The 23,648-nt window shown below is 39.9% G+C and overlaps 1 protein-coding gene across 5 annotated transcripts in view; it reads right to left on the reverse strand.

The window, feature by feature from the left end:
* BAIAP2L1 (BAR/IMD domain containing adaptor protein 2 like 1) overlaps positions 1-23,648 on the reverse strand; it is a 104,816-nt gene that overhangs the window by 62,185 nt on the left and 18,983 nt on the right. For 3 of the 5 annotated variants that reach the window (XM_078074324.1, XM_078074322.1, XM_078074326.1), the window contains exons 2-4: positions 6,785-6,906; positions 6,237-6,312; positions 1,776-1,862 (exon numbers count right to left, since the gene is read on the reverse strand). In XM_078074324.1, coding sequence (XP_077930450.1) covers positions 1,776-1,862; positions 6,237-6,312; positions 6,785-6,847 — 226 coding nt within the window. In that variant the 5' untranslated portion in view covers positions 6,848-6,906. The remainder of the gene's footprint in view (positions 1-1,775; positions 1,863-6,236; positions 6,313-6,784; positions 6,907-23,648) is intronic. The other 2 variants (XM_078074325.1, XM_078074323.1) reach the window with 1 other exon arrangement.

Below are 23,648 nucleotides of genomic sequence, written 5' to 3' on the forward strand. Positions count from 1 at the left end.
TTGCTAGGGTGGCACTTTATTGTGAAATTGCTGCAGATGAGCAGAAAATTACTAACTATATAACATGGTGAATATAAGCAAAAAAGACAACTTGAAACAAAAATAAAACACAGAAGTTATTTCCATTCCCTCCAAATAAAACGCATGTCCACATGAAAGAAATTTCGCCACTGCAACATATTTTCCTCATTGAAACTGAAGAAGTTTTCAGCCTGTGTTTACAACAACACGGTTGCTGTGGAAATAGCTGATTCAAGGTTATGAATTTACAGCTGAATAAAGTAAGGTGTGGAACAGAAATCTTATTTAAACAGTGGCAAGAACCATAAAACATTAAAAAGGCAAACTGAATGATCGTGAATCAGAGCAGCATATGGTTTGACGCAGGGGTCATACATTTTCCCGTGGCGCCTGACACAAATAGGATGTTTCTTTTTAATTTAATCCTATTTTTGGAAACCTCTAATCATCTCCATCATCCCAGTAAGTTTTACTATCTGCTTCTGTCTACACAATGCAGTGTGTATTTTATTAAACGGACTCTGCTGAGGACAGAGTTTCTAGAATCCATCCCTTGCCAGAACACGCACAAGTGACGGAACCAACAGAACTCAAGTCAGGGCTTTGAAAAACGTCTGCATGTAACTGATTCTATTAAATAGAGTAGTACGGACTTATTCATCACACGACATCACTTCAGGCTTAGGTTTCAAGACTCTTTACAAACTCTCCAAGAACCGAAGTTGTCAGAGAATGTTCCTGAGCGCCCAGTTCCACTCCACATCCTGCAGCCCAGCCCCCAACCCCAGCACTGTTATCACACCTTGAATTTGTTCCTCCACTTCTATGGGTCAGGTAAGAGTTCTCCAAACAATCTTGAAAACCCTTAAGACACTTTATATAGAAATGACGTGAATTATTTGAATCCTACAAGCCCCCCCCACCCCTAGCTTCCCTTTCTGCTTGTTAACTGGAGAAACACTTTTCTTTAAATATACACAACTTTACCAATATTTTCCTCTGCTATTCTGAACATTTCAAATTATGACAAATATTTTGAAGCCAGAAATCTTACCCTTTGTAAAATAAAACATTCATTTAAAATAAAACATATTCATCCTTTATTCAAGATTTAAAAAATGATTGTTATGTGTGGGGCTATTAGAAAAGGAAAAACAGTGACTTTTCCACCCTTAGGAGGAGTGAACGGACTCTGTAAACAGAAACCCAGGTTCCCTCGGCAGCTGGTGGTGCCGAGGGCGTGGCTGCCCTCCTCGTGTGCACAGGAGATCAATTCATACCAGCAAAACCGGAAAAATCACAACGGAGAGCAACTGTGGAAGCAGCGAGAGCCAAGAGCAGGACGTAGAGGAGTCTGACTTTCTGCTAGGTGAGTCACAGGAAGCACTCCTGCCCGAGTCAGGAGGCCCGCCGTGCCCATCTCCTTAAGAATGTAGGTCAAAGCTCCCTGGGCTTCATGCTCCAGGGATCCAAGGGGAAGGGCTAGGGCCCCAAGTTTAGATAGAGGCAGAAGCCCAATTCCTAGGGAGCAGGGAGGCCAGCCACTGGCCTTGGCCTGCCCTCTAACTAAGCCTCCACTTTAGACAGACCACAGCAAACTCAATCATTCCAAAAGTGAACACTCTGGAGTACCAGGCTAGCTCTTCTTACTGTCTGGCTTTGGGCTACGTCATATATTCTCACAAGGGCTCACAGGAGGAAAGGCCCTGCAACCAGCTCAACTTGTGTTTGTGTATAGTGGACGCTCAGCTCACCCAGCTCTGTTGACACGGGGGACCCGGTGGCAATCTCACCAATCTTGGCCACTCCATCGTAGTAGGCTTTCCCCGCAAGGATCATAGCTAGACAAGGAAGGTGACACACAAAAGTCATCACTTAGACAAAGAAAAGAGGAAGTGCCATGGAGGCTTGCTTCCAAATATCCCTCAGTCCCTTCTGGCTACAAGAAGGTTTGGGCTGTGCCAAGGGTGGCTCTCAGAAGGCAGGGCTTGCGCTTAATAGCTGTGCCAGGGGCAGAGGTCCCTCCACTGCACTTTCAGAGGCCCCCACTGGGTGGAAAACCCTACAGGATCCTCACCTTAGACCAGACCTGGGGAACCTTCAACAGCAGGCTCTGGAAGTCCAAAAAAGGCCCTGCCAGAGTGGATATGTTTTCAACATCAAATTAGGGCTACAAACACATCCACTTCCACAAGAAATCTCTTCTCAGATGGTTATTCTATAGCTGTACGGGTCTGCAACATTAATTAGTTAAAAGAACTTGTATGCGGTGGCCCAGGAACCTGGTCTTTCAATGGCTTTTTTTTTTTCTTTCTATTGAAAAAGGTATTCTGAGCCACAACCAATAATATATTTGTTGTCAGGGGGAAAATCTATGAAATTTGAAATACGTTATCATCCTAAAAACACAACAGAATTACCTGAAAAGTAAGTGAAAGTTCTATCCTCCCCCCACCACCTTTTTGGCAGAGACAAGGGAAACTTTTATTTCTGTAGAAATTGGATTCTAATCATCTTAAAAATAATCTCTCTCCTCTCAAATTGATTCTGATGACTAAATTATAAGGTACAAAAATTTGTTTTTGATTTTTCTTTTCCTTTCTTTTTCTCTGGGGAGGGGAACTGGGGGCAAGAGAGACCTGGGTTTGAATTCTACTTTTACTTCTAATGACATGACCTCCTTGGGCAAGGTAGCTGTCCTTTCTGAAACAAAGGATGGTCATCTATAAAATGTCCTAATAGCGTGAGCACTGAACAAACAAATGGAAGCTATTAATACGGATTCCTTCTTTCACTTTACAAGCAGCAGGCTTTTTAACAAGACCTAGCCTATTTAGGGTGATTTTGAAGAAAATTTATTTTACTTCAAAGACTAACTTTGAAGAATACGGAATTTTGGAGCTAAAAGAGCCCTGAGGAATCTCTAAGATTCCTTTCCTTTTACTGCAAAGAAAACCAGAGGCCATGCAGCCCCAATTTTATAATGGGTATTGTTTTAAAATGGTGAATTAAAAAGGCATTTCAAATATAAAAAGGGTGGGAGGTCCACAGAACAAATTATGTACAAGTCCAGCTGAAGGTATTACTGGCCAAAAAAGTAGTATTTTCATGGCAAATTCATTCATTTTAGCCTTTCTTGTTGAGTTCAAATATTACAGAAGTTACGGCTTTTACTATATATGTGTACAAGTTTAACAACTGTACCACGCTCTATTATACAGTTATTTCATAAATCTGAGAATAACCTTAAAGTATAATCGTAAATAAGAATAATAACAAGTAGCATTTATGTGGACTTTCCAAGCCATTACCTAAGTTCATCTACCCAAGAATATGAAGATGTGGGTCAGTGGTGGTATCACCCTGTTTCATGAAGGAGTGGAGTGGAGATATGCTGGGACATGCCCAAGGTCAGTGGCAAATCAGAGGGAGTACGCATACAACTCCAGTTAAGGTCACTTCCCCAGTTCTAAATTATAGTGCTTTTTGACTCTTTGGTCTCAGCTAGAACTGAAAAAGAGAGGACTCCACCTAAAAACAAGGTTGGTAGCCAATAAACTGTCAAGCTAATACATGTAATATTTTAATATGAAGATTTTAAATTGTAAGATACTGATAAAGCTGAAAGGCAGATCGGTGGGAGAATGGCATGCAGATTTACACAATATATATAAACAAAAATTTTTGGTTTGCATTCACACATTATGTTGAAATTTTTCATTAACGGATGATTTATGTTTTTAAAACTAACCTCAGAATGGTAAAATTCCCTTGCTTTTACGATAAAGTGGAATTAACTTTAAAAACTATATAATTTATCTAGAACTTAATAAAGAATCAAATAATATTCTCATAATTTTGCCATCCCCTTTGTGACTACATTAAGAGATTTTCTATCACTTACTGTTTTAAGAACAAAGCATATTTGTTCTATTTTAGTGGTTGACCAATTAATTCAATCTAATTTATATACTTCTACCAGATAACTCTTCCTTAAAATATGATTTCATTAGGTTAAAACTCTGCTCAAAAACTTTTAATGGCCTCCACTGCCCACAGTGTAAGCCCACACCGCAGAGAGTTCATGATAGATTTGTACAGTAATGGCCTTCAATAAACCGCACCTCCCAGAATTCCCAACCTCTGTAGCTGTCTATACACTGATGGGTGGCTTGGTCATCTGACTTGCCTTGGCCAATGGGGTGCCAGCAAGCATAACTCTCACAGGGATTTGCACTCTTCGAACAGCCTGCTATGTCCCCGGGAGGGAGGGAGTCCAGCACCCCTGCTGACTGCAGCTGCAGGATTGAGTCCCTGGGGGTTAGAGAACTGCACTACCTTTACAAGACCTTGAGAAATGATAAACTATTGTTGTCTTAAGCCACCAAGTTTAGGGACACTTGATTATGTGACAACAGGTAACTGATGCTGCTTTCAAATGCATTCATAACCTGACCCTACTCCACGCTGTATTTTATTATTCCCCAATAGCTTCCCACCCATGGCAGTGTGGACCTCAGATCTTGGCTTGGATGCGGTCTTTTCTGCCTGAAACCTAACGTCTGTCAGCTAGCAGAGCTCCTACAAGGCCCACTGCCTGCTCGTTCCCCACCAACCTCCACTACTCAAATTCCTGTGACACAGCTCATTCCATGCTCTTTGTTAGCTGTGCATGTTGTCCTGATTTATGACCTAAGTGTTGACTGCACATCTGGCATCCTAAACTATGCCACAAATTCTTACCAAGGACTTTACCAATTCATCTCGATTTCTCAATGGCTTCAGAAAAAAAACAGATGGCCTGCCAAAAATACTGGAAATACTTTAGAAGTGCAGAATAGTCCCTTTGGGGAGAAGCCTTGTTAGCAAGAGACTAAGGGGCTGGCAGGTCCCTGAGTCACCTTATAAACCTCTGCCTCAGAGAGACAGCAAGTGTTAGAAAGAAAAAAAAACCACTGCAGGTCATGGTGATTTCTTTCACAGGGCATCTAAGGCAATGACTTTGTGGCCCTGTGACTAAGCAGTCATCAAGGGAGAGGCAGCTGTGCAAGAATTCTAAAACAAGTCTCCTTCCTGCTCTTTGAAGGGGTGAGGGGTTACCTACAGAAGTCACTGATACTGCTTGGGGGATGAAGGAGGATTTCCCAGCGCTGAAAATGTCTGGCAAACAGCACAGAGATGCAGAAGAAAGTAAATAAGCACTTTACTTTTCCATGACTATGACAACTGGGCACCTGTCATCCAAACTCCAGCTACCATACCGCCTTTTCCTGGGGCATGCTTATGCTGCGGGTGTGTAAGGTCATGGGTTTATTTTCAAAATCTCAAGAGGGAGCAGCCAAAGGCGGGCCATGGTGAAAGGGAGAAACAAGAGATACATAAAAGACACAAAACTTGATCTGAAGTCTTCTTCAAATCTAAAACCATTGGAAACTAAATTTTCTACTCATGTTATTGGTGGTCTTAGTGAACCAGGGTAGAGGGTGAAACTGGTGTCTGAATATTTTGGGGGTGACACTTGTTACATAAGGAGAATTGTTTTGACCATGTTAGAATCTGGTGATTATTAGCATCTCAAGTTTTTAAGGTGATCATTGATAACGTTCACCTTTTAGGAGGGAAATGCATGTGTAGATGCATGTCAGCTTTCTCAATGAAACCTCCTGAAACTAGCAAACAAGTCTGGTTCACAAAAGAGAGGCAAAAGCCAATGCTTGAATTCATTTTACAGGAAGTGCTCATTTTGAAATGAGAATCTAAGTTCAACCTTTAATTTAGATGTTTTTCCATTCAGGTTAAAAATTTGTTCATATCACTATCAAAAGTTATGCACCCAAAGGCAAGAAACTCTTCTATATAAGGAGAACAATTCCTCTGCTACAAGATACTAACAAATATTTTAAGTACATATTAGTTCACAAAGAATTTGGTTTGCCAAGTGGAAAACCTACTGATGGCAATGATATAAAATACGAGTCATGTCAATAACCATGATTTGATCATTAAAATGCATCACTTATAAGTCTATGATTCCATTTATTCATTTCAAATACACCAATAATCTATCGTTGCAAACTTCCATAGAATTAAATGTAAATAATTTCTATCAACTTAAAGACACTTTAAAAATTCACTATTAAGCACTTCAAAATAATTAAAATATTTACTGGTTTTTATATGTGCACTATATTTATAAATTTAGAAAAGAGACTTACCATTAACAGCTTTTTCATAATTTTTTCCTAGGTTTATTAAATTTCGTAGCCCAGGATTGAACTGTTCCATAACATTCTGACAAATAAAACAAAACAAATTAATAAGTAAACAGTAGATCAAAAAATCTTTAGATGTTGCCACTACATAGCCTGGGATACCTATGTATGCTTGACAGTAGAGTCTACAAAGCCATGAACGTTTATTTCAAAATAATGGAGAGTACATATTTCCTTACGGATGGAACAGGGTCCCTGCACCAGCAAGGCACGTAATCCTGGCAGGTTTCCATTGCCCAAGGGCTGCCTAGAACCTACTGCAATGGAGCAAGTGGCAGATATGCATACCTACGAAGCACACCCCACAGGGGCTACGGGCCCAGAAGCCGATGCTCCCTTTGGGGTTTAAGCAGGTTAATGGTTGTCAGGCTAGTGTTAAAAACAGGTGCACATGATCGGAACTTAATTATATGAGCCATGTTTTGGTGATCAATGGAACAGAAATTTCTAAGAGATCTTGTTTATTCATTAAGTACTTAGCTATTAACCACCGAGTGGTAGGTCCTGTGCACAGAGTAGATGGGAAGGCCTGGTTTCCCTCTCATGGATTTCATGATGCCATAGCTGTGCAAATGTCATGGTTTTCATTTTTAAAAGTGTCATTCCTGTGGCACTAGAAAGTCATAAACATAGAGACAAATGCTACAATAAGTACTAAGACAGGCAATTATTTGGAATGTTGATCAAACTTAAAATATCCTAAATCAAAGTAGAGGCAATAGATCATTCCCGTGGGGCTCTAACCTCTTGACTCAGAACACATGGCGACTGAACTATTTGCTCCACCTACAAATAATGAGCTTCACAGTATTAATCATTCCAGATCGACCACTCAAGTCTCCTTACCCCCTCTCAAAATGTGAACCTGTTTGCAGAGGGCCAGGCAATAAAAAGAAATGAAAAATACCCAACATTCAAAGGGGCAGATACTTGATATACATGCTCTGCAGGATAAAGTTTCTCCTTTATAAATCAGTACAGAGAGAACACAATAACTCTTATTTTATCAAACAGTGATAAAGGCTTATCATGAAAAACAACTCCTGGCTCAACCTTCCCTCAAATCTTAACTTACTCCCAAGAGCACTTTCAACTAAGCTGTTATTCTTGTATTTATTGCCATAGTTTGGGATAATATTCTTGATTTTTCAATTTTGGATGATAACTACTGGCTTTCTACCACAGTAGATGAGAGCTCAGCTCTCCACACCACCCCACTTTCCCTACTTCAATCCTTCCTATATAAGTAAACGGCAATTTCCTGGTAAGTCGATAGTCAGGGTTTATTATGACTCTGTAAATATACAATACAAGGAATGTACTAAGGATTATGTTTCCTTTCTTGGTACAGTCTTTGTTTCTCCTAGGATTAACAATCATTTCATCCCCCTCCTCCCAGCTTAGTTTTCCACGAATCCACCTTAAATTTTTCCATATGCTCTATCACACCTAGCAGAAGTCTATCAGTATTTTTCAAATGCACAAAGTTGTCAGCTAATCTTCCATTCCATTTTCCCCCCCCAGAACTTCCTCCAAGGACTCTCCGTCCTCTTGCTCAGTCTGGCCTGACTGTCTCTGCCACGCTGTTACCCTTGCATGTCCCCTTCTTGATCCCTTGTGTTAGAGCTCTCATTAACTGGACTCCACACCTTCCTCTTTCTTCATTTATTACTATTTGCTAGAGATCATTCTCCAAGAACAACCTAAGAAATGATGCATAAGAGGTAAATTTGAGTCCCCATGTGTCTGAAATTATCTTTACCTTGACATTTGACTGATATTTCGCTGGGTAGAGTATTACAAAGCTCAAGTGATTCTCCCTTAGACTTTTAAAGATAATTGCTCCACTATTTTTAACATCCAGTTTTGCTATTGAGAAGTCAGCCGTCATTTCTTCTTCCTTTGTATAGGACTTTGGTAGGGGGATGCTTATTTCTGGAAGCCCTGTACACCACATAACGGTCTGTCTCAGTGTGGGACTTCGTTCATTTATTTTACTGGGCACTTGATATACCTCTTCCATATAAAAAAATTATGTCCTTTAGGTCTGAAAAATCTATTTTAAATGTTTCTTATCTCTCCTTACTTTCTGGAATTCTGACAAGGATTTTACATATCCTGATTTCTTCTCTAATCATTTTACCTTTTTTTCCACTTTTTGTTCCCCCATCTCTGACAGATAACTTCACATTCCAACTCTTTTATTATGTTATTTCATTTTTTAAGATATATTTTGGAGAGAGGGAGGGAGAGAGTGCGTGCCAAGAGCGGGGAAGGGCAGAGAGGGGAGAGACAGAATTTCAAGCAGACTCCTCATTGAGCATGGAGCCCATGTGGGGCTGGATCTCATGACCTGAGCTGAAACCAAGAGTCGGGCGCTTAACTGACTGAGCCACCCAGGCGCCCCCATTTTTTTTTTTTTTTTTAAAGATTTTATTTATTTATTTGACAGAGAGAATGAGAGAGAGAGCACATGAGAGGGGGGAGGGTCAGAGGGAGAAGCAGACTCCCTGCCGAGCAGGGAGCCCGATGCGGGACTCGATCCAGGGACTCCAGGATCATGACCTGAGCTGAAGGCAGTCGCTTAACCAACTGAGCCACCCAGGCACCCCCCCATTGTTTTTTTTTTAAAAAACTTTTGATACTGTATTTTTAATTAGGGCTCTTTCAGAGTTTTTAGTTATCCCCTTCTGCCCCCGGTTTTTTCTTGAGGATTTATTTGAGAGGGAGCAAGTGAGCATGGGTGAGGGGGGCAGCAAGTGAGCATGAGAGCAGGGGGAGGGGCAGAGGGAGAGAAACTTCAAGCAGACTCCCCACTGAGCGCAGAGCCCAATGCAGGGCTCAATCCCACGACCCATGAGGTCCGGACCTGAGCTGAAACTCAGAGTTGGATGCTTAACCAACCAAGTCAACCAGGCGCCACTGGTTATTCTTTTTAAAAGCATCCTATTCTTGGGGCGCCTGGGTGGCTCAGTCGGTTAAGCGGTTGCCTTCAGCTCGGGTCATGATCCCGGGGTCCTGGGATCAAGCCCCGCATCGGGCTCCCTGCTCGGTGGAGAGCCTGCTTCTCCCTTTCCCTCTCCCTGCCGCTCTGCCTACTTGTGCTATCTGTCAAATAAATAAATTTTAAAAAATAAAAGCATCCTATTCTTGTTTTGGGAATGTAATATTATCTCTAATTTGAATAAACTCAAAGTATTATTTTTTGTCATTTTCTTCCAGTTCCCCATATTATCTCCTGATTATTTCTTTTCATTGTTTGGTATCCATCTGTCTTTTGTGTTGGAAGCTTTCATCAAACATCTGGTGATCCCTGATCGCCAGTTCGTATTTAAAAGTAAAGCCCTAAAATGCTGGCTGGAAGCTTGTGGGTGTGGGTGTATACACAGGGTGGTTGCTGACTAGCAGGCTTCATTAGGAGTGACTGGACAAGTCAGCTATAGAGAAACTGGCCCTGTGACAGTAACCAGGGTCCACTGAGTCTCTTCAGAGAAGTTTCTCATTTTCTATGAAGGGTAGGGGAGGAGGCAGTCACCAGGTGGTCAGCTTTCCCCAACAGGAAGGGGAGTGGGTTGGGAATCCCACAGTTTACTGGGCTGATTTTTACTGAACTCTCCTGCTCTCTACTCCAAGGTTTATTCCCTCCTGCTGGTGTTTCCACATCGAGAACTCCTCTGATTCAATATACCCTAAGATTAAATCTCCAGTCTGCCAGGCAGAGGGAGCTGCTGGTAGTATTGGTGGTTGGGGTAGGAAGGGGAAACTGGCAGTTCAACCAACTTGTGTAACTCCTACTCTAGCCCTGGGTGTCCCCTCCATCCCCACCTTCTGTGGGACTGCTCCTCAGCCTCCGGGGGTGAATGGCTCAGCCCTTGTCAGTTCTCCCACTGCAGATTCTTTAGGTTTTCTTAAGGCAGCTACAACTCCTCTGTCCATTTTCTATCACTCCAGATTTTCTTAGGCCTTTTGTCAACTGCTAAGTCTTTTTTCAAGCCTTTACAGCATGGATTTATGGGTTTTTCCCCCCATTCCTTTTTAGGTTCTGCTATCATTTCAATGTATTCTTAGAAGAAAAAAAAAAAAAACAACCCATGGTCAATCTGCTGTGCTTAACTGGAAGTCCATTCATCCTGTGTTTTTAGAGCCTCTCATCCGTTTGAGCCCCATTCACAACCAGTAGCCATAAAGCCCCAAAGCCAATGATGACTCCCCTACCAGTTTCTCTGCAAGATGGTAAGTCTCAATACCTGATCACAGGGACCTGTGGCCACAGCTGCTATTTCTATCATCTTTTCTCAATTCCCTTGTTTTGCTTTTATGCTTATTTTGAAATCATTTAACATTCACAAGAAGTTGTAAAAACTGCACAGAGAGTTCAGGTATGCTTCCCTAATGGTAACTTATATAACCATAGTGTAGGATCAAAACCAGGAAACTGACAATGGTACAACACTTACTAGCTAAACTACAGACTTTATTTGTATTTACCAGTTTTTATATCACTCATTTGTGGGAGGGGGTGCATTGTTCCTATGAAATCTTACCACATTTTTAAATTTGTATAACCATCACCACAGTTATAATATTGAAATGTTCCATTAACACAATGATCTCCCTCATGCTACCCCTTTATAGCCACACCCTCCCCAACAGTCCTGGCAACCACTGATCTCAATCACTGTAATTTTGTCATTGTGAGACTGTTATATAAGTGGAATCATACAGTATGTGACCTCTGAGACTGGCTTTTTCACTCAGCACAACGTCCAGAAGAACCATCCAAGTTGCTGGGTGTTATCCATAGTCTATTCCTTTTGGCTGACAGTATTCCATAGCATGAATGTATCACAATTCATATATTTGCCCACTGAACATTTGGGTTGCTTATAGTTTTTTGCAATTGCAAATAAACCTGATATGGACAATCACATATGGGTTTTTTTGGTGAACCTAAGTGTTCATATCTCCAGGATAAATATCTAGGAGTTCAATTGCTGCGTCATATGGTAATTGTATGTTTAACTTTGTAAGAAACTGCCAAACTATTTTCCAGAGTGCTTGTGCCATTTTACATTCCCATCAGCAATGTATGAGATTTTCAGTAATTTTTAAAATTTAATAACTTCATTAGAAAATAATTACTTTTTAATAAAAAGATAAAACTACTTCTCAAATATCTCTTTTAAAATTCTTGTAATAATCTTATGAGACCAAGTCTGGATATCGAGAACATAAGTTTTAATAAAAAGAAAGATAAAACCTTAAAAAAAATCATTAAAATTCTTTAATAATCTTATGACGCTGAGTCTCGACGGGTAAGAACATAAGGAAACGGATACAGAGCTAACCACCCTACTAGCATATAAGCAGTCATAAAAAGAAGCCCAGATCTGTGTTCCTTCTGAAGATTCTTAGTTCAGCTTACCCAAATAAGGGGAAAATATAATTTAGCTTCTCGATATAATTCTTGAAATGCTTAGGTGTAAGTCCTATCTTAAAATATGAAAAACAATGAATTAATTAACACCAAGCATAAACCACTATCCAAATGATGCTACTGGGGAAAAACAGGTTAACTAGTAAGACCTGGGACTACAATAAGCTTCAGAGAAAATACAAGAGTTTTTAAGCTTGAAAGTTCAACATATACTTCAATTCCTTATTATTTAGCTTTAGCTACAGAAATTTTTCCCCTGGAAACTTTGGCCCCTTTGAACAGTGGAAAATCCATTTCTACCCTGGCTCTTGGCCATTAATCTAGTTATTTTAGCTGAAGTACATGTATTTTTAAACCCAGGAACAAAAAAGCAGTGCTGCCTTTGTATTCCCCCATCTGTAAAGTTTTATAAGTAGCAGTGGATATCTTTGTGAACTGAATGGGTCCCACTTTTTTTTTGAGAGGGCAGCTGTTGGGTCAAAGGTCATATGCTGTGTTAAGGCTTGTTAAGACCTAAATTTTTTATATAGCCTAGGATTTAGAAAAAAATCACCAGTAGTAATGAACAAATTCATTTTAATTCAGGTTTGGCACTAAGAATAAAAGGTTTAAGATATAAAGTATAAAAACAAAATAAATTATAAAAGGTATTAATGGTCCAAGAAACACTATTTTGTTACAATCAGTAACAAAAGCTTAGTATGTATTCTATCTGTTACTGCCTGGCAAGGAGGATAATTTGCCAAACCAGTTTCAACCAGAATGAGTTTCATTTCTATTCAGAGAGCAATATAGATAGTTTAAGCTAAAATAACTGGCAATATCACTGTTCTACTTGTGCTGAGTCTCCTATGAAGAAGAGCTGGTTCTAGGATAAAAGCTCAATGGGGGTGGGGGTGGGGAGCTCAATCAGGGGAATTGGAGAATTAACGGTTAGCTGTTCCAAATAAAATGTTCAGGAACAGACCACTCAGAACCTAGAAGGCACTTTCCACTAGATTTCTAGCTGGTTTGTTTATCTTATGCTTTTTTCCTCTGCTTCCTGTAGACCAACACATTATAATTTTAAACATAATTATACAATCTTATGATGGCTTTAACATCCTCACCATTTAGATTTTTCTTTCATTTTTGAAAAATTATTACCTTTACCAGTATGGAACTATAGACTATGAAGCATAAATTAATACAATTATGACTAGCCACATAGTTAAATTGAGCTGACTTTAAATTTCTAAGAATTGGTTTCTTTTACATTTCTTTTTCCAATTCTGTAAATGACCAAGGACAAATTATTTGCTACCTCAGTGCTTTATTTTTCTCATTTGAAAAATGCAGGTAATATTTACACTGGAATAAGTTTTAAAAAAGTGATTTAAGAATATCTAACAGGGTGTTTTATAACGTGCTTCAGGTAACATTTATCCTTGAAAGTTCCATTATTTTATTCTATACAATCTCATACAAATTAATCCAGCAATGTCAAATGCTTAAACTAATCAAGGCACATTCTAATTTCATGTGACAAGATTATCTGGTAATAAGGATTAACTGTTGGAGAATACTTCCAGATAGACATCATTTGTAGAAAATCTTACTTCTTCCTTGTGTTGTTGGAAACTGCTGTTCCTGGGCTAACATCATCAGTATTTGATTATGTCCCCTGCCTTTAGGGAAAATATTAATGAGTAAATCTGGCAATAAAGCAGCTGCTTGTAGGCTAGCAGATGGTCAGAAGAGTCCTATTTTTCATACCCATCTTGAATGGGGAGCCCAAGCCAAGCAAAGGAAAATAAGACAACAGAGATATTTTGTTTGAAGTATTAAGTTACAGCAGAAATACTCAAGATTCAAATTTATAAAACACAAAAATGCTTCCTATCAGCCAAATGTGAAGTGTGTTGGTTCTCCTTCAGTCTGTATTATCTATCTATGCTACTAGCTATCAATTTGCATTATGTATCAATTTGTATTATCTATTGTTTGTAACCTGCCATCCCAGTAGTAATGGGCCAGGGGAACATGGGATGAAAAAAACTTTGGTAAAAAAACAAACAAAAAACCCAAAAACCAACTTGGGCAACTCACATCACCACCTTGCTAAGCCTCAATCTCCTCCTCTATAAAATGTAAATAATGATCATTTGGATCTCATGAGGAGTATGAAGATTCAATGAGATAATAAATAGTATGTATGGAACACTAATGTGCTCTCCCAAGCACGTGACAGTGCACACTGAATCCATTGTAATAATTAATACTGCAAGACAAAAGTCTAAAATATTAGTCAACTCTTCAAATGGATGAACATTCCCATTTCCACAGAGGTCTCCAGATACCTCACTTCCTGTCTGTAACATGAAAATAAATGATACTGGCTGTTCTCCCTTTAAGTGTCACATCAGGATGAAAGAAACCATGAATACAAAAACCTCTAGAAAAGTGTGGGGTACAAAGAAGGTGTTATTTCTTTTACTCAGTTGAGAACATTTTATTCCTTTTTTCTCCCCTGTAGGATACATTCTGACGTTTATGGAGTGCTACTCTTTTTCAGGCTCTGTGCCCAGCATTTTACCTGGGCTATCTCATTAGATCCTAACAACATGATTATTATCATCTTCATTTTATGCTTGAGACACCAAAGCTTTGAGATGCTAAATTTAAAAACCTTGCTGAAGGTCCCACAGGTCATGCCCAGGCAGCCTCCCTGCTAACCTTTGCACTCACCCCTCAGGACTCAATACAGTTCCTCAAAGTGGATTGTTCAATAAAGTGAGTCGAAAATGCTTGTATGACAGAGCACTATTCTAGTGTGAGAAATTATGGGAGTCTCTGCAATATTTCCTTTTGAGAGGATTTCTTGTAATATTACTGATTTTTTATGAATAACATCTTCTAATGGCAGCACAATATTAACCAATTCTACCCAAGCAAACAAATATTTAACCTTCTTCTCGTTCCCTTAAAAATAAATAAATAAATAAATAAAGATTCCTCAACTACCTGTGTCCTCATAGGAATAATGGTTAACACTACCATACTGATTTCCTTCAGCGTCAAGGAATTAAAACACTGCAGAACATTACCAAACCACAGGATGCTTTAACCATCCGGCCAAGTCTCCCCAGGGAGCCATCAATTAAGAATGCTGTTTATTTTCTAACTCCTATTTTATACTTTTATACATTTATTTAGTCATGAATTATACATAATTTTCCTTTGTGCATTTTAATAAATGGTATCATAATACATTTCACTCTTACATTTTTTTTTATTCAGTGTTATGTTCCTGAGACCTGTCCACCTTGTTATATATTGACTGGTCTATTCCTATTTAACTTCTGTATGGTATCCCATTGTGATGGCTAGCTTTAGGTGTCCTCATGACAGGGTATAGTACCCAGTCAATTAGATACTAATGTAGGGGTTGCTGTGAAGGAATTTTATAGATGTGGTTAACATCTACAACCAGTTTAAGTATTATCCTCAATAACCTGGGTAGGCTTCATTTAATCAGCCGAAAAGCCTTTAGAATAAAACTAAGGTTTCCCTGAGGAAGATGACATTCTGCTTGTGGACTGCCGCATAAGCTTCAGGCCTGCCAGCCCGCCCTACAGATTTCAGACTTCCTAGCCTTCACAATCAAGTAAGCCAATTTCTTTATCTCCTCTGAACAGCACTTAGATGGCTTACAAGTTTTGGCTAACACCAAGTATGTGGCAAGGGATTGTCCATGTCTCCTTGTACACACAGGTATGAAGAAATTACGTAGACAAAGAATTGCTGAGGCACAGGGTATGTGACAGATTTTTCAATTTTGTTAGATACCACCAAACAGGGGCACCTGGGTGGCTCAGTCAGTTAAGCATCTGCCTTCAGCTCAGGTCGGCTCAGGTCATGAACCTTGAGTACCAGGACTGAACCCTGCATGGGGCTCCCTGCTCAGTGGGAAGTCTGCTTCTCCCTCTCCCTCTGCCCCCCTTCCCCTGCTCCTGCACACTTGGCGCTCTTGCTCTCTCTCTCTCTCAAATAAATAAAATCTTAAAAAAAAAAAAAAAAGATACCACCAAATACTTTGGAGAAAGTGGCTGCAACAACGTGTGCTTCCACAATCACTATATGAAAGTACTATTCTACCACACTCTCACCAACACTTGTCATCTTTTTTTCCTATTTGATGAGTGAAAAACAGTACCTCTTGTAAAAGAACTTTCACTGCTTCCCCTTTCAGCATTAAAAAAAGTACACATGACTGGAAATATCTAAGTAGGAGAGGAGAAATGATGAAAGGCAGTTTACTCGTATATTACAATGGTTTCATCCTCAACTGTCTGTCATTTCACTCTTACATTTTTTTTTAAGGTTATCTGAGAGTATTATCCTTCACAGCAGGGTAGGGCACCAAAAGCCTGGATATTTGCCATAACTGAGCAGGTTTGGACTCTGGCCACTCCCTCCCCCGCCCCCAGTCACTGTGCTCCAAGGCACAATGGCCTCTGGGCTGTTCTCGGAACAGGCCAAACCCATTCCCACCACAGGGATTTTGTACTCGCTCTCCTGCCTGAAGACTCTCTTCCTGGATACCCATCTACCAGTCCTCAGCACCAAACCTCTGAGAGACGTTCCTCCGCTTGCCTCCTACCATGTCTGGTAGCACCTCCAGCCTCCCCCTCTCTCTAGCTCTGTTCCTTGCTTCTTTTACTTCAAAAGGCTGTTTACTACCTCACCGGATACAACCAGTCTACTGTTTCCTCAGTAGGAACTGCATATAAAATAAGGCCAAGGACGGCCTGTGGCATCAAGGACAGTGCCCAGACCATTTAATGCCCAAAATGTACTCAGCAGCAGCAGTTTTTGATTGTTGTTGCTGTTATATAAGAGATGTATGTGCTCACGGAGGAATCAGCTGCACGATGTGCCCTCAGTTCATGTGAACACACTGCAACAGACGCCCTGACCCAGTGGGCCAATTAGCTATGAAAATCAGGCATGAGGTAACACACTGCTTGCAACTTCATTAGTTCAAAGAAACAGCTCCAACGGAGGGTCACAAAAGCTGTAAGGCTCTGCCCTATAACTACTAAGTCATAATAAGCTTACAAAATCTGACAATGCCAGGGTTTTCCTTGTGAATTTTGCCTTCCTAATCCTATGTTTCTCCAAGTTGATTTTTAAATTACTTTTTAAGTATCAGACAGTAATGTGGCCCTTAAAAAAGTACCTTGTTAGGGGCGCCTGGGTGGCTCAGTCAGTTAAGCAACTTGCTCTTGGTTTTGGCTCAGGTCATAGACTCAGGGTCCTGGGATCGGGCCCCATGTCAGGCTTGGTGCTCAGCACACAGTCTGCTTGTCCCTCTCCCTATGCTCCTCCCCACCCCCCAAAATAAATAAAATCTTAAAAAAAAAATGCCGTTAGAAACACCCCAAATGTCCACCAACTGGTGAACAGATGAACATGGTACATCCATAAATGATTATTCAGCCATAAAAAGGAATAAAGTACCAATACACACAACATGGATGATCATGCTAAGTGAAAGAAGTCAAGTCACAAAAGACCACATATTATATGATTCAATTCATATGAAATATCTAGCAAGACAAATCTATAGAGACCAAAAATGTATTAGAGGTTGCCTGGGGCTTGGAATGAGAATGAGGAATGACAGCAACGGTCACAAAGAACCTTTCTGGCATGATGAAAATGTTGTAAAATTGGATGGTGGTGATGGTTGCACAATTCTGTAAATTTACTAAAAAAAAAAAATCACTTAAAAGGAGTGAATTTTTTTTATGAATTACACCTCAATCAAGTTGTGGTTTTTTTGTTTTGTTTTTTTAAAGAAAAAGAACAGCAATAACAAAAACCCTTGACTCTTCTTAACGTTCCAGGCTGCTAAGGGCTCAGGCTTTAAATCCTTAATGCTATGGAATGCCGCAAAGCTATGTGCCTTTGTTCATTCCTTGGTTGGTTCTAATTAGCCTGCCCACAGAGAGCCAGATGTATTGAGATGCAGGCCATCCACTGTACTTTGTTAACACTGGTCCAGCACCATCCAGAAAAGTGCTACTGGTCTGCAAGCATTTATGCCCATGTAGCTGTAAGCAGCAACTTCCCCTCCTAGAGGGGAAATCAATTAGATCCATTAGTAGAAAAAGATAACCCAGCTATTTTGAGACAAATCTCCTGCTGGATTAGCAGCTGTCTTTCCAGCTATGATTAGGGAAGGAGTTTGGCAAATGTTTCTCCAGGCCAAAAAAAAAGTCCTTTGTGTGTCCTTCTGTAAGGGTAGTTTCATAGGAAATCTTTGGTGCACACAGAAAATTCACCATGAAAGTTTCTCACTATGACTTAAAAGTTGTTTTGCCTGCATTTTTCCTCTCCTTTCTTTTCTTTGTCCGTATCCAAGCTTTGGTTTATAAGTAATTATTTCTGCAAAAGTGGTCCTTCAGAGTGCAAAGGGCATGCCAGAAATGAAGCCATGACACCCTCAGAGTTACATGGCTCCATCCCTTGCAACATGACCTGAGCATGAGAAGCTGCTGGGCCAGTGATCAGCAAAGCACAGGGCTACCTCTTTGGGCTTAGCTCCTCATGGAAGAATATTCTCCGAGTGTTCTGAAAGCACCTATTAGATCATGAGCTCCTTAAGAACCAACCAAGAGATGAGAACCAGTATGATCATCCAGAAAATTATGTATCTACCTCTTAAGATGCACTACTAGAAGCAAGAACATCTCCATGACCTTTTATTTCATTGTTCAAAGAAACAGATTTCTTTGACAAACTCCACTTTCTCTATTCCCTACTCATTTAGGCGGCAAGAATTGTTCTGAAGCAAAAGCAAAGTTAAGCAAAACAAAAAGATCCCACGCTGGCGGGAAAAAGTAAGAAGTGTGTTCTTATTACTGTTCAATCTTTTGCATGAAATTATCAAGCCTATCAAGAAAATTAAGTCCCAGGGACACCTGGGTGGCTCAGTCAGTTAAGCATCTGCCTTCAGCTCAGGTCATGATCCCAAGATCCTGGGATGGAATCCCACGTTGGGCTCTTGCTCAGTGGGGAGCCTACTTCTCCCTCTGCCTGCTGCATCCCCTGCTTGTGCTCGCTCTCTCTCTGACAAATAAATAAAATCTTAAAGAAAAAAAGAAAATCAAGTCCCAGAGCTATCCCACCCAGTAAATTAGTATAAGAATCTAGTACTCAATTTTTTTTTTTTTAATTGTGGAGAGAGAACCATGTTACAGGCAATATGAGTCCATGACCATCCTTGATAAAGTAACTTGAAGAAAAAGTCATGGCCTGAATCCTGCTCAACACTACGAAGTTTCATTCTATTTTAAACACCAGACAAAAGTTTTACATTTGTCTGTAGAATTATTTGAAACCACTTTTCCTTATAATTTAAGTGCAGACAATTATACTGGGTCTAAGGTCCAACAGGTGCTATATATAACTCCACAGAGTTATAGATTTCTTGGCAGTGCAGGGACTGAAAGCAGGCGTTCCTAGCCTTAGCAATTAACAAGCTATCAGACACTGTAACAATGTCTGGCCCACAATGGCCTCAATTGGACAAGGAATTTGGGGGCCCTGCCCCAGATCTGAAGCAACTTTTGGACCCTGCACTTCAGAGGGAGTAGTACCTAGGAGAACGAAGTAAAAACCATTTCTTGAAATTCCAGCTGTGATGAAATCCGTATCCATTTTTGCTTGGTTCACAGAGGTGCATGTTCCCATTTGGAAGAATGGAAACAATCCTCCCTGTAGCTACAGTACCAAGAGGACTATTACGTAACTCTCAATCAGAATCTGAAAATGGCCTCTTCTGGTATTTTCCTATGGGTGGAGGGCAGGAAGGGTACTGTGGCAAGTACAAGATACTGTGCACTTAGGTTTAGTTCCACTAACTCTGTAAAGTCCTTCTCATGTTTGGGCCTTTGAAACAAGTATACATGTATGTGTTCAATCTTTATTGTATCCCTACAGTGAACCCCGTGTTATGCGGGACATACAAAACACAAAGATGAATGAGGAAAGCATTCTAGCCCTTGAAAATGCATAGTCTAATAGGGAGACAGGTATAAAAAAATACCAAGGCAATCCAGACTGACATGGTGAAAATAAGAAATGCAAACATCTTTAATATTACTTGAATATCACTTAGAAATATGTAACTTTATCACAGATAAATGGTATCTATTAAGGAAACAAGTTACTGGGTTTAAAACAGCTATCAACAGATAAACACTTCGAAGGCTACAGAGCACACTGGACTATTTGGTTGAGTGTTCTTACCTACCTATTGTTTTTAAAAGGTGTGTCATGGACTAAAAAGCAAGCAATGAATTTACAGGAAAGAATGTCTCATGTGCTGGGTCGCATTTGTTTAGAAAGCCCTTAAGTACTTAACAGGTAACAGGAACTTTACTAGATCAAAGTAAACTGCTGATTTCATATAGCAAGTGACATTCTTTTTTTAGTTCACTAGTTCTTTCCAAATGCTATTCTTAATTCATATCTCGAATAATTCTAGTTGAACTTCCCTCATCCAGACCCTGTGAGATGGGTCATTCTGTTTTGCATTAAAACTGCAATGCTGGGGCACCTGGGTGGCTCAGTCAGTTAAGCATCCAGCATCCAACTCTTGATTTTGGCTCAGGTCATGATCTCAGGGTTGTGGGACAGAGCCCCGCGTTGGGCTCCAGGCTCAGTGCGGACTCTGTTTGGGATTCCTTTCCTCTGCCCCTCTCCCCACTCACGCTCTAAAATAAATAAATCTTAAAACAAAAACAAAAACTGCAGCCCTTGCAATTTGAGAAATATTGTTCAGAAACCTAAAATAATTTTAAAAACTTCAAGTTCATTACATGTAGTTCTCAGATACCAGTAAGGGGAATCAAAACTTCTAATTTTTTTTTTGTTTCTCATCTAATTCTCTCTTACCCAACTTTCCAAAGACTTCTTACAACTTACCTTAAAAACTCTTATTGAACTTAACCTGCACATACTGTGTAAATTTTTTCCTTTCTTCCAACAGTGAGACAAAACAAAGTCCAAAGAACTCAATTGGTAAAGACAGGACCCCTCTGGGAGAGAGGGTAGGGAAAGGAGCAAGGAAACATAATTAATGATACTGGGCAAGCCAAGGTAGAGGGGAAATGCTGGACAGACTATAACCTTGGCATTGCTGTCTTGTCATAAGCTATAAACTCTAGAAAAGCACAGACTTTTTTTTCCTCCAGTGTGGTTCCTAGTGGTGACCACAGTGCTTGGCACAACTGTGGTGCATAACAGGAAAACAGCTGAATGAGTGTGGATAGTAAGCTTGGCACATCTATAACAGATGCTCAAAACATCGTAGCTATTATTACCAGTGCTAGCTCAGTCCCCCTGGCCAACAAGGTGAGGATTTTAGCTACAACTGTGCAATAAGCATAGATCTTTAATATTTATTCAACAAATTTCTCTGAGTTCTACTGTGCACCAGCACAGTGAGGGATTAAAAAGAAAAAAAATAAAACCAAAAACCCTCGAGAAGTGTATAGCTCACTGACAGAAACATTTTTGCCAGTGATTTCAACACTATTCTTTTATCAAATATTTACTCAGCTCTGCCTCTATGTCAGTCACTCTAGTAGAGTGGATACTGGGGATAAGCAGTAAACAAAACAGATGAAAATCAATGCTCTTATGGCGGCTACACTCCAGTAAACACACACTACTACTGCTAACAACACACTGTTCTAAGAGCTTTCATGCATTACAACGTTCAAGCTTCACAATAACCAGAGGTCGGTACTACTATCGTCCTTATTTACAGATGAGAAAATTGAAGCACAAGGTCAAATGGAGGAATATGACATTAAGTACATACAAAAATCCGGGATAAGAAAGTAGATTGGTTAGCTGAATAAGCGATCTTCTCAGAGTGCAACAATTGGACTGTCCTATAAGAACAATTTTTGCAGGTTTTAAAGTGTGTTTACACACTTAGAAATAGAGGCTACTCTCAGACATAGTTGATGTCCTGCACCTCAAGCTGCTCCGAGTATAAGATGAAGCCCATGATAAAATATACCATTTGGTCAATTAAAACCATTAAAGTTTTATTTAAAAAAAATACACACACAGGGGTGCCTGGCTGGCTCCATCGGTAGAGCATGTGACTCTTGATTTCAGAGTTGTGAGTTCAAGCCCCACGTTGGGCATAGAGCTTAATTTAAAATTTATACATATATATATATATATACACACATATATATACATATATATATATATTTTAAAGATTTTATTTGACAGAGAGAGACACAGCGAGAGAGGGAACACAAGCAGGGGGAGAGGGAGAAGGAGAAGCAGGCTTCCCGCTGAGCAGGGAGCTGGATGCAGGGCTCGATCCCAGGACCCTGGGATCACAACCTGAGCCAAAGGCAGATGCTTAACTACTGAGCCACCCAGGCGCCCCAGAATTTATACATATATATTTAACAAAATTTAAAATATATATTCAATTATAGCACTTAAGTAAAAGGAATTATCATTGTGATTTTCCTGATTTTCTTTTACCATTTGAGTTTCTGTGTCCAGAAAAGATTGATCTGTTAGCCTAGGTCTCAGGTATCTGTCCCTGATGAGAATATGAAGGTGGCCAGGGTTGTCTCCTGCAGAGTCCCCACACAGGCAGAGGCTTCCCTCCTCCTAACTCAGGAGGGGGCTGCTTCAGCATGAAGGCCCAAGAGAAGCACTTAGGGTGGCTGGTAGACAGGTCATCGGAGATCTGTTCTGACCCTCAACTCCAACCTTTTCCATGTTTCTTATTCTACACAATGTGTTCTAATCATCTGAACTTTTAGCCTTACTTCTGACAGGTTATTATTACCACTTTTGTACCTTTTCTTTTCCTTATTACTGCTCTTACACCTTTCAAGGATACAGCTGCACCTAAAAGGATCAGCTGCTTGCAACATCAGGAACAAGACTCTTAGGAGATAGCTGTAAAAACTGGAATTGGGGGTTTCTCAGTTTTGTTGCATTCTTTTCTGTTGCATTCATAGTCTCAGGTTAGTAAATGTTAAAAATGCATTCCCATAAGTAGTAATTAAAGAGAAAAACAGCGAGACTTTAAATTAGGTTTACCTTTGGAAGGTTAGTTTGCAAAACAGAGGTAGAAAATGGCACATTTTAGCTTAGTTTTCAAAACTTTTTACCCATTAAAATGATATATCAATTTCCGCTTTTTGAAAGCTTAAAATTATAAAAAATTACTTTTATAATGTAATGTAAACACTCTAGAAGGTAGAGTAAAAGTGCTAAGTAAAAGTCTCCCTCCCCTGCCCTATAGTATAACCACTGCTATACTTCGGTATTTTTAGTGAAGAAATTGCTATTGTTTAGGGACTTTTTAACCTCCAAAGCACCAAATAAAAAGTTTAAGCAACAAACTTGAGGGCATCTTTACGCCAGGCTGCTCTCCTTAAAGCACAGGTAGCTCCAGAAGTTAGAGCCATCAGTTAGATCTCTGAGGGGTGCTCATTTGTTTCTGGATCAGGAACACCTTCTGGTAATATTTTTCATTTATTTTTCAATGAGAGAGGAACCAGCAACTTTTTATCTCATTTACACAAGTCTCACCTGTATCCACAAGGACTTGAGGCAGCTGTTAAAACCAGAACACCGTCTCTAAAATAATGCTCAACCAGATAGACAGACTCAAGGTCCGGAAAACAGAAATAGAAGTTTAAAATCAAGGCTGAGGAAAATAAGAAAAGTACACAGGCCTGAAGAGCTACAGGGCTGTAATTATTCTGCACACATCTCTAAGTACAAAGGTTATGGGGGAAGTTATACCCAATAGCAGAAGACATGAAATCTCAGGAACTGTCCCAGTCAATGTCCATAAGCTACGATACATTATAGCT

Source organism: Halichoerus grypus, chromosome 6, assembly GCF_964656455.1.
Source record: "Halichoerus grypus chromosome 6, mHalGry1.hap1.1, whole genome shotgun sequence".
NCBI classification, from domain to species: domain Eukaryota; kingdom Metazoa; phylum Chordata; class Mammalia; order Carnivora; family Phocidae; genus Halichoerus; species Halichoerus grypus.